We start from the raw sequence: 11769 nt of genomic DNA on the forward strand, positions 1-11769 counted from the left end.
TTTAAGGGCAAAACTGTTTTCAAAAGAGTTTAACATTCATAGCATTACCTCCGGAGGAAGGGGCTTTGGGTCTCAGTGAAGCAGTCTGGTTACGGTGTCTGCGATCTTCAGAGAGTAACGTTGAGCAGAGTGTCCATTTAACTTGATGTTCCCCGTCTAGTAAAACGGGACGCAACGTGCTTCACTCAGGGTCCAGGCGTCAGAGGTGAGGGACGGGAGGCCATCACTCCGCTGACCCTGACTGAGCCTCTGCTGTGCGCAGCCCTCAGTAGAATTAGGCCGGCTGGCGAGAGCCAGGCCTGACCCGCGGCTGGGTCGACATGCCCCGCCAATCCCTGAGGTGGTGTTTTCACCACAATGTAGAGCCCAGCTGTTAGAACTGAAATGCACAGCTGCACAGTTCGGCATGTTCATTCGGTGTCACTAGTTCTCACTGGATGTCACCAAGCCGTGTAGGTGTTTGGATGGAAGGCAGCGGTGTCTCTGGGCAGACTCACTGCCGGAGCAGAGCTGCTGCCTTCCTGGCGGCGGGGAGGTGCTGTTAGGCGGCTGTGCATGTAGATGCAGGCGTGATGCTCTCCTTCCAGGGCACGGCCGGCCCGGACCCCACAACGGTCTACGTGGACATGAGGGCGCTGCGCCACGACAGGTAACTTCCCTCAGCACCACTGGTGAGGTTGTGCACCTGGGTCAGCCCTGACTGGACCCCCCAGCACCTGGCCAGCCGTTGGCCAGGCTCTATTGGGGGAACCCGGGTCTCCCTCTCTGCATCCCTGCGTCCTCGAGGCTCAGTCAGTGTCCCTTTATCTGTCATCCCCATGACCAGAAGAGCTATGGGAGTGACCAAGCATTTGACATTTAGCTTTTTATGGGGCTGAGGACGAGTAAACCAACTAATAGCAAGGACGTCTTTACACGGTACTATTTCAGGCTGGGACCTAGTTCTCACATCAGCAAAGGTGTGCTGGGGCCACAGTGCCACCTGCAGGTCCGCGTCTCACCCAGCCTTGAGGCCTGGGTCCAGGCCTGGGCCCTCAGACGTGGCCACAGCACAGTTTGCAGACGCCCCCAGAGAAACCTAGAACAGGCTCCTGCCCTGAGCTGCACCAGGCGAGCCAGGCAGGCAGAGTGTGTCCCCTGTGGCACTGAAGTCACCGGGTCACAATACGGTCCTATGGAAGGCTAACGTCTCGGCTGTTGTCAAAGGGCTGAGCATCGTGGTGATAATTTCTGATTATCTTGGGAGATGCCTTTTTAGGTCGTTCCCTGTGTAGTAAATTTCACTCTGAACTTTTTTTCCCTTGTTAATTTTTAGGGTACGTTTGGTAGAACGGGGCTCCCCTCACAGCCTGCCGTTGACGGAGTCTGGAAAGGTAGTGGACGCTGCACTTCTCCTGGTGAACACGTGGCTGTGGTTGGGCCGGGCTGGCATGGGGCCTCCCCTCGCTGCAGACGCACACGAGGACTAGGTCAGGTCTACAAGGGCATGTCTGAGCACGGAGCCAAGGACAGGCTTCAGGGGCAGAGACACGGAAGGAACTCCCGCTGCAGGGCTCGAGGCGGTAGCCTCCTTGGCGCAGGGCCCGATGGCTTTGCACAGTGCTGGAGCAAGGGCCAGCACAGCCCCACAATTCAGCCCTCGGCCCAGGTGACAGCCAGGAAGGGGTCTCCAACAGGGCCTTGGGCAGCAGGTGGAGTCCTAGACCCACGTTGCAATTTGTCATTGAAGCCAGTCCAGGCCTGGTGAGGCCCCAGGGGCACACACAGGGGTTGGGGGGTGGGGGGTGAGAGCACCTGAGAGTGCCCCAGTTAACACTGTGAGCACCGTGAGAGGGGTCAGCAGGCACAGACCCAGGAGAACAGGTGTCTTCAGAACCAGGGGAGGCTTGAAGGAAGGAGGAAAGCCCATATGGCCTGATGAGGCCGTGTGATGAAGATGGTATGACCTAGCAGCTGCCCTGTGCCATGGCCGGGAGACAGCAGGATGGTGTTCAGGGCCATGTGTCCAGCATGGCCAGGAACAGACAGCCCCCAACCCACGCAGCCTGGAGGCCCACCTGACTCTGCTCACGCACTGCCATGGCCGCAGCTGCCTTTAGGAGGCAGTGGGGTGCCTGGAGAGGAGCTCGTGGGTGTGTACTGGGGGGAGCGGGGGAGGCAGACCAGCACAGCCGGAGCTGAGCTGGGGGGAGAGGAGGAGGGTGAGGGAATGAGTGGACTCCCGTGCAGGTGTGGGGCTGTGGGAGCACGCCGCCCTGGGCCTGTCTTTAATGTGACTTGGAGGAAACCCTCGGAGAGGCGAATAAGGGCAACGACCTCCCCTTTCTGAGCACATTGCTGGAGCGCAGGCCCAGTGGACGGCTTTGCTTTACTCTCTTTGTAAACTTAGCATATTTTTCCTGTGTCATTAAGTCTCAAAACAGCCCTTTTCTGCCTTTTGTATTTTATCATTTAAGGCAGTTCCATCATTGTTTTAATCACCTCTCCCACTCCTGATGGAGTTTTTTCCCTTCCTATTTTTCTCTTATAATGACTTGTGCCTGACAGATTTGTCTTCTGGAAAGAGCTCTGGTGTCAGGGTTCAGAGGGGTCCCATGGAGAGGGTCCGAGGCCCCAGCATTGCCCAGGAAAACAGGACTGTCCCACAGCACAGTGTGTGGCAAGGGCGCGGTGATGGTGGGAGGAGAGCCTGGCACTGACCGTGGGCAACAGCCCACACTCACGCCCCTCCTGTGACCCCGCGTGCCTGCTCATCTTCCTGGAGGACCTCACCGTCGTCTCCCTTTTTACACGTGAGGAAATGCCACAGAACAGGTGACCACGCCTGGAGCAGCCACGTGGTCTGACCCAGGCCCAGGGAGGTCTCCTCAGGACCGAGCCTGGGTGGGCCCCTGACCTGAGGCACCCTCTCCTGGAGTGTTCTCCATGGCTTCTAGGTAAGAGCTGGTGCCTCTCTCTGTCCTCCGTTGACACAGAGCAGGCGACCCTTGGCTGGACCAACTCCAAGTCGTGGTTAGAGTCCTGGCCCAGAACTAGGAAGCTTGATGAAGCCATGGACAGAGCGTTTGTATGCTGGGCTGGGGCACAGCTGAGCAGTGGGGCTGGATGGTCCTCTGGACTTGTGGGCTCCCGAGAGGGGTAGGTGGTCCTCAGTGGCCTTGTTGGAAGACTCCAGGTAGAGCAGCTGCTTATGGAGCCCCTCAACAACATTCAACATAGGGTCTGTTCTTAGGAACTGAGGTAATTTTCCTAAGATTTTCATATATTTTATCTACTAAAGTCTGTTATTTCTGTTCAAATTCAAGTACCCATTGGCTTTAAACTCCCGGTCACTCATGTGTGCATGCCACGTCGTCTGGGTCGGTTTCTGAGGGCTGTCATTTCTAAAGTCACCGAGTCAGGAGTCTTGCGTTGTCTTTGACGTGGGTGTGGTTCTCCTTCCAGATTCTCCCTGGAGTGAAGGTCATCATCGCACACACTGAGACCAAAGGGCCCCTCGGGGACTCGCACCTGGGAGAGGTGAGGCTGGGGCGTTGTGTTCTGGAGCCTCAAGCACCCGGGGGGGCTGCTCCTCTCCCTCTTCCTGTCTGCCCCAGATTCATGAATTCTAAGCCCTTTGGGGTCACACATGCTTTTGGGAATCTGCCAAGCTCTTTGCCCTTCCCCACCCCAGGCACATTTGTGCTCCTGTACCCAGTGCCTGGGTAGGATTTCAGAGTTGCTTGGGATGAGTCCCCATTCTGGGTCCCCTACCAGCAGAGGGAAACCTTGAGTTTTTAGGTACTGAGAGGCTCCAGGAGCTGCACCAGAACCATCAGCACAGAGAAAGCAGATGTCCATTAAAAAACGGTTCGTTCCCCAAGCCAGGAACCACAGCCCTGAGGGACAGGCTGGCACAGCGCAGGCACCAGGGCTGGAGGCAGGGGTCCTCTACTCCTGAGGACATGCCCCCGGCATGCTTAGGCTGTGCAGGAATCATTGTGTTGATACACTTGGGTCACGCACATGTGTCCAGAGTAATTTGGGACAAGTGGGACTCACTACTTGGAGGCAGGGCTGGCAGGGAGAGTGCAGACCACAGCCCAAGTGCCCAGGTCGGACCTCTGATGATGACCACGATCTCGTGCCCGCAGCTTTGGGCTCTGGGGATGGGCCGCGGACCAGTGTCCTGTCACTGGGGGGGGGGGGGGGGGCACAAGGCCCCTGGTGGTGTCTGGTGTGGACCGCCTCCGAGGTCCTGGAAGGTGGCACTTGGGTGGTCATACAGACACTCTGCAATCTCAGTCTCAGTGAGACGAGGCTGTGCGTGGGGCTGGGGCCTCCCCGGGGCCGCTCCGTGCTCTTCAGGGAAGATGCGCCAGTCCCAGCAGTGGGTGGGGTTGGCGTGGGGCCTCCCCTTCTGATGAGTGGACCCCAAGCCTGTTAGGGCAACTTTGTGCCCCAGGATAGTTGCAGAGGGTCGGTGCTAGGTGGGGACCCCGCCTTTTGTGGCAGAAGGCCCCATCGCTGCCCTTTCTGCTCTTAGGGTGCTGCCTTATGGGGATGTCTAGAGCCAGGGGCTTGGTCTGGGGAGCCGACGGTGGGTCCTAGAAGGGCCCTGTATTTAGAAGTCGTGGGGGCGGTGACACTGGGTACTTCTAGCAGGTACGCACCCAGCAAGGGCATGTGGATGTGTAAAACTTACACATGTGAGTTAAGTCTGTGCGGTGCTTTCCCACCTGGTGAGCCTCACTTCACCACTCGGCCCTGTGTGGGTGTGTACATCATCCCTGTCCTACTGACAACAGTGGTTTGACGTGAGGAGCAGGAGTCACCCCTGTGAGCTCATCCACGTCGCAGTCCTGGAGGGGAGCGCTCCATTTGAATGAGAGAAAAGTGACTTGTTTGCTTTCTGTGCCTGTAATTTTAACTTTGTTCACAGGAAGAGACACTGAAAACACCCCTGCCCTTGTGCAGTGGTGATTCTTAAGTTCTCTTGGTGAGTAGATATCTCATGAGAGAATCTCAGCTCATTCTTGTCCTCTGGGCCCCACAGATCTGGGTTAGCAGCCCCCACAATGCCACAGGCTACTACACAGTCCATGGGGAGGAGGCGCTTCACGCTGACCACTTCAGCGCCCGACTGAGCTTTGGAGACACCCAGACCATTTGGGCAAGGACTGGCTACTTGGGCTTCCTTCGGAGAACAGAGCTCACCGATGCCAGTGGAGGTGAGGGGTTAGGGTGATGCCCGTGTCAGTGCTGTGGGCAGGGGCGTCTGTCCACAGCCCACGGGGTTGCTGCTGCAGCTCAGGAGGTGCCAGGCCTGTGCAGCACCTTCAGGATTCCCGCTGACACACCGCACCCCTGGGACGAGCTTGTCCCTGTGGATGTAGGGTGATGGACGTGCTCTGGCAGTGGTGTTCTCTGAAAATTACTGGTTTTTCCTTTTGTGACTGTCCCTCACTCTCCCTGGACCCTTGGCCTTGCTGAGGATGCGGGGGGGTGTCGGCGATGAGGCTGTCAGGTCCTCCCTAGGCAGAGCCCCCTGTGTATTTCACCAGCCGTGTGTGGTGCCCTCCCCACATGTGACCCCTCAAAGTGGCAAAGTCCCTTGGGCTCCAGGAGGCTGGCCAGATCAAGCCAGAGCTTTTGGTGGCCCCTGCAGATGCTGCTTTGTTTACAGAAAGAGGAAATATCATTTTAAAACATCTGTTCACACATTGATGTGACTGTTCTGAATTGAGGAGATAGAGGCACCTGCATCAGGGCCTGCTGCACGAATCACCCGCAGGAGGCTTGGTTTTCAGGTGATGTTGGAGTAGCCAGCTCCCCGTCCCAGAGAGCCCGGCTCAGGCTGACAGACACGCGTGGAGGATGCCCAGATGGCACCGTGCCCTCCTGAGATGCGCAAACTGTGCCCCTCACAGAGCGACATGATGCACTGTATGTGGTTGGGTCTCTGGATGAAACACTGGAGCTGAGAGGCATGCGGTACCACCCCATCGACATCGAGACGTCCGTGATCCGAGCTCACCGGAGCATCGCAGAGTGGTAAGGGCCCAGGAGAGGCAGGTCCTGCCCAGCGCCGCCCCTGGGGCAGGGGCAGGGGCAGGGCAGGGGCAGGGCAGGGGCAGGGCAGGGGCAGGGACGGCAGGCCACCTTCCTGGCCACCCCGGTTCCAGCAGACCCTGTCTGCCAGGCACACACTGGCAAAGCCTGCCTCTGCAGGAGCAGGAGCTGGCCCTGGGCCTCGCCAGACATGCTCTGGGAAACGTGCTCCGGAGACTGCTGGTGGCCCTTTGTTTGGTTTTGCTTGTTTGCCCTCTTTTCCTACTCAGTTTTAAACCCAGAGTCTGTCCCTGAGTGCACGGGTAAAGCGTGAGCTCTCCACAGCTGTCCTAAAGTATTTCTACTTTTAATGTGAATTTTCTCATGTAAATGGATGTGACTCATAATTTCTTCACTTAGTGGGGAGCTTGCTTTGGGACAGGTTCAACTATCCACATCAGATAATGAATGCTCTTGATTTTTAGCAAGAACTTCAATTAGAATAGATATTCCTAGCCTTTCGATTCTGGGCGAGTTTCAGCATCAGCGCAATGCCGATGAATATACTTGTCCGTTTTCCCCCTCTGTTTGGTGCCATTTCCCATGTCTCTGTTGGTCCCCAGAAGCCGCTGTCCACACCCCGTGATGCTCTCTGTCTTCCCCCTGCAGCGCTGTGTTCACCTGGACCAATCTGCTGGTTGTGGTGGTGGAGCTGGATGGGCTGGAGCAAGATGCTCTGGACCTGGTGGCTCTGGTGACGAATGTGGTGCTGGAGGAGCATCACCTTGTCGTGGGCGTGGTGGTCATCGTCGACCCAGGCGTGATTCCCATCAACTCTCGGGGTGAGAAGCAACGCATGCACCTGCGTGACGGCTTCCTGGCTGACCAGCTGGACCCGATCTATGTTGCCTACAACATGTGAGCATTGCTCCCCGGCCGCCGGGTTCTGACCGGGCTGGCCCAGGCCCCCAGGCCCTGGGGCAGGTGAAGTGTCGGGGTGCGTGAAGGCACTGCGGTGTGTTTACAGCCACCAACCCGAGGGCTGCAGTCCGCCTGGAGTGCTGTGCCCCTTGCCCTACTTCCACAGACTCGCCTCGAAGTTCCCCAAATCTTGTTTGAGAAGCCACTTCCAAATTATTTGAAGAAATTAATCTTCAAGGACACTTACAGAAACAAAAACGTCAGTACTTTAACAGACGGGGTGCCTGGAAGAGGAAGCGAAGGCCCGCCACAGGCACCGCAAGGAGCTAGCTGTAGGTGTGCCGTTCGTTCTCTGCTGTACTGCAGGTTTGCACTTTTTAGACTAAAAATATAGTTCTTCATTAAAAAAATTCAATTATTTATTCCCATGTCAAATGACAAGTTCATATATAGAACTTAATTAAGCTAGAAAGAATTGGAGGCCCCAGCACAGCTGATTCACTTCTGTTTCATGGGGAGGAACAGAGCCCAAAAAGACCGACGCAAAGGGCAGCAAGGCCTGCCCGCCCCTTGAACCCCGCTCCTGGCCCCAGACCAGGCACTCTGGTCACACACAGCGCCTCCTCTCTTCCGGTTTCCTTAGTGACACCGGTGTGCCCAGTTGTCTGCACACGTTGTCACTAATGTTCGGTAAGTGCCACGTGGGGCTGCCCAGGTAGATGCGGATGCCCTGTTTCGGAAAGATAAACCAGTGTTTAGTTTTAAACCCCTTTTGGGTTTTTAACTTAAAGCTGTTTAGTTAATTGTAACTAATTAGAAATTGTCATTGTTTTCGTAACATCACAAAATACATTCTTCTCGATTCATGGAAGAGTACTGAATTGCTGTCGTTCTGAACCGGCAGGTTTGGAAGCATTGGTGACAGTGTCTGAGGTTGTCACGTCCTCAGTGCTGTTTGCAGTGCAGTCGAGCTGTGGGGAGAGCCGCATGAAGGTGGGCATGCTTCCCCTCGCCCTGGCTTTCCCATTTTGAGTTGTATGCCTATAAAATTTGGCCAAACCAAACTCAGTTACAGCTACGCTTAGTGATCTAACGTTACAGTAAACCTAAATAAAAGGGAATATAAAATCCTTTAGAAATTTCTAAGAATCTGAGGTGAAGCTCAAATAGAAGACATAGAGTATTTTTATACAGATAATAAAGAGGATGTTATGAAGTTGTTGGGTTTCGGGGAACTGAGGATGGGAAAGTGTGAATCATGCATGCTTCATAGAAACGACCAGGTTTTTCTGGAATCAGCCTGAATCAGTGCCTAACAAAGCTGTTATTAACTCTTTACCATCTTAAATTCTCCACCAAATAGGTCTGGCTAACCAGGCCAACTGTTGCATCTTATTCTTACTTGGCTACTAACAGCAGGTGCGTTGTAGCTCAGTTTGCCTGCGGCGGTGGACTGCAGTGAGTGTGTTGCAACATACCGGAATTGTAAAAACCTATTGTAATTATGTACATAATCTGTGTAATTTATTGTTCGACACACAGATAAGTGGATATTCCTTAGAATGGCCGGCAGGGGAAACAACTACCTAACCCTAATCTCAGTGTTGTAGTTTTGTAGCAGATACTGTAAAACTTTTGTATGGAAAGGTCAGTGGCAGTAAGACAAGTTGTCTTGTAAATTAAGACTTTAAGAAGCACATTAAAATGTTTTAAAGTTACTCTCTGGGAATTCTGTATATCACACTGAAAGTTTTTTATATCATTATGTTAATAAAAGTTATTGACTTTGTAATTCTGCATTTTGAAATGTGTGAAAAGGTTTTTAAAATTATCCCAGATAGGATGTATTTTATTATTCATTCCTTTTTTCTGAATATAAAAGCATTTCTGTTTACAGCATAAAATCTACAAAGCACATAAAAGTGTGAAGAAGAAAATCTATAATCCTACCTCCGAGTAATATAATAGCATTAATGTTTGACATAAATCCTTTCAAGGATTTATTTTTCCTTTTAAAAATTTTTACAAAATTAGGCTCCTATACTTTTATAATCAGCTTTTGTACTTAATAAATTACAGACTTTTAAATCTAGTACATATATTCTTTTACATGTTTTAATGAGTGTATCATACAGGTGTGCCACCACTAAAGGGCGCTTTCACTCAGGTGCTGTTGTCCATCACAGTTCCTTCAACAGTGCTGCAGTGGGCCTCCTCGCAGATGCACGCGTGCCCTTGTGCTCCCCACACTTAGCTCCTCCAGTTAGAGTGGGTGGGTCAGAGTTCACGCCAGGTTCGAAGGTTTGGGTGCTCACTGCCCCAGTTTCCCTGCATCCAGCTCTGCCTTTCAGAATTGAATGAGGGACCCTATTTATATGAGCCTGTGAGATGTTTAGGAAAGACTTTGTGGAGTTTTCTAAGGGCAGTGCAAAGTGAGAAATGGAGAGGTTAGTATTAGTTCTAAGTGCCAACTAAGTATAGGGTACCTTATTCCCCAGACTCCGAGTGACAGAAGGGGCCAAATGTCCAGAACGTTCATCACAGATACCACGTAAAAGCAAAAACGGAAAAGGAACCATGAGGGACCAGGTGAAGCTTTGACGGGAAGAGGGTGCACACGTGCACTGTCACCCACTGCCAGGCCCAGCAGCAGTGAGCTGGACTTCCAGGTGTGTGCCCAGACGCTGCAGTGGCTGCAGATGGAGAGCAGGGGAAGGCAGGCCACCTAGGAGCTGCCGTTGCACGCAGAAGGAGTGGAGCATGAGTTCAATGACGAGCAGCGTTTAGCATTTATGTGCGCGTTAAGAAGTAGGGAGAGAAGATCAGGACAGACTGGGAAGCTCTGTGGGCATGTCAGTCAGTAAAACCGGTGAAAGTTATGGTTAGAAAGACCAACATCTTAAAGCCTTCGGAGACGGTCCTAAGGGCATACAGCAAATACAAAACACATCTGTGCACAAAAGTTCAGGAAGAAAGGCAAGGGTCTGTCGTTCGAACCCAGACTGATCTCCCGGAGCTCTCTTCCATCCAGCCTCCACTCACGGAATGCAGCCTCTGCGACCTGGATGAAATGCCACTGAGGATACAGGGGCCCACCCAGGCTGTCCTTGCCCAGTTCTGTAAGTTGGTGGTTTCGTGCCCGGGGATGCAGACTGGGAAGACTTCTGGCTACTGTCCCCCACTCCACGTTAGGAGTGCTCGGCTCCTAAAGTGGGGGTGTCACTCAGAGAGGCCTGGGTCTCTCAAGAGAGAAACAACTCGTCACTGGCAAGGGAGCTCCAATAAATGGACAGCTGAGTTCTTAGCAGCAATAATGGGAGCCAGAAGGCAGGGGGCCAACACATTCAAAAACAAAAAAACCTTTGAAGAACGAATTGTATATTCAGCAATGCTATGTTTCAAAAAGTGGAGGCATATTAATACATTCCCAGGTGAAAACAGTGACTTTGTTGCCAGCTGACCTGCATTACCAGAAGTACTGAAGTCCTTCAGGCTGAAAGCAGGTGACCTCAGATGGTTACTTGAATTCACATTAAAAAACAAACAGCACTGGTAAAGATAAAAGTAATTAAAAGACTATATGAATGCATTTTTAGCCTTGACTGATTTACATATTATTGGTCATATACATACAGGAATGTGTGTGAGATATTTTTGCCAGTAACAGCACAAAAGAAGGTGAGAGCAAAGCTGTATTGAGCTAATTTACAGATTGTAAAGTACTAATGACAAACATACTATTGGGTTTGTAACAATAGATGCAATATTGTATAATAAACCATAAAAAGGGGGAAAATGGAATAGAAGTATATAGGAGTAACATTTCTATTTCACTGGAATTAAGCCAGTACATCTGATTCTGATAAGATGTATATAGTAGGCCCTAAAACAGCTGCTAAAAAACAGCTCAGAAAATAACATTCAAGAAATCTAAATGCTTCATTAGAAAATACTCACTGCCAAAGAAAGTGGTGAAGGAGTATTGGAGGCACAGGAAGCAGTAAAACAGTGGAGGTAAGTCTGGCTGTGTCAGTGATGACATTAAATGTGAATGGCTTATCAGTGCATTCAAAAGGCAAAAATGGTCAGGCTAGGTGTATAAAAGACCAAACTATACGCACATCTTACAATGATGAAAGGAGCAATCTGTCAGGATGACCTAATAATTATACATCATATCTAACTGTAGAACACCAAAATACGTGGAGCAAAACCCGACCGACACGGAGGGGTGGTGATTGGAGACCTCAGTGCCCCACTTCCGATAACGGATAGAGTCACTAGGCAGAAGTACATCTGAAACTAATACACAATAATATTAAAGGTAAACTGTAATTGAAAAATAAAATTTAAAACACTTGGCAGGAAATCAATAAGGAAATAAGGGAACCCAAACAACACTGTAAACCAACTAGACCTAGCAGACATCTGTAAAACAATGCGCCCCCAAACAGTATAATACCCATTTTTGTCAGGTACACAAGGAACATTTTCTAGGCTGGACCATATGCTAAACAATGAAGCCTGAATAGATTTTATAAAAATAAAAGTAATACAAAGTACATTCTTCACCACAATGGAATAAAATTAGGAATCAGAAAAAAATATAAGAAACTAAGAAATATGCAGAAATCGAGCAACACGTTCCTAAATAGCCAATGAATTAAGAAATCAAAAGGGAAATCATAATGTACTTTGAGCTGAATGAAAATGAGGGATGGAGGAAAAAAGGACTCGTGGGCACAGACAACAGGGTGGTGACTGCAGGGGGAAGGGGTATAGGGGGCTGAATGGTAATGGAAAAATAAACTTTTTTTA

The 11769-nt window shown here is 51.3% G+C and overlaps 1 protein-coding gene across 5 annotated transcripts in view; it reads left to right on the forward strand.

The window, feature by feature from the left end:
• DIP2A (disco interacting protein 2 homolog A) overlaps nucleotides 1-9026 on the forward strand; it is a 106867-nt gene extending 97841 nt beyond the window's left edge. For 4 of the 5 annotated variants that reach the window (XM_053917910.1, XM_053917912.1, XM_053917931.1 and 1 more), the window contains 6 exons: nucleotides 588-649; nucleotides 1316-1373; nucleotides 3445-3519; nucleotides 5036-5210; nucleotides 5910-6033; nucleotides 6700-9026. In XM_053917910.1, the coding sequence (XP_053773885.1) occupies nucleotides 588-649; nucleotides 1316-1373; nucleotides 3445-3519; nucleotides 5036-5210; nucleotides 5910-6033; nucleotides 6700-6952 (747 nt within the window). In that variant the 3' untranslated portion in view covers nucleotides 6953-9026. The remainder of the gene's footprint in view (nucleotides 1-587; nucleotides 650-1315; nucleotides 1374-3444; nucleotides 3520-5035; nucleotides 5211-5909; nucleotides 6034-6699) is intronic. The other variant, XM_053917924.1, reaches the window with a different exon arrangement.
• The last annotated feature ends 2743 nt before the right edge of the window (nucleotides 9027-11769 follow it).

Source organism: Desmodus rotundus, chromosome 2, assembly GCF_022682495.2.
Source record: "Desmodus rotundus isolate HL8 chromosome 2, HLdesRot8A.1, whole genome shotgun sequence".
NCBI classification, from domain to species: Eukaryota; Metazoa; Chordata; class Mammalia; order Chiroptera; family Phyllostomidae; genus Desmodus; species Desmodus rotundus.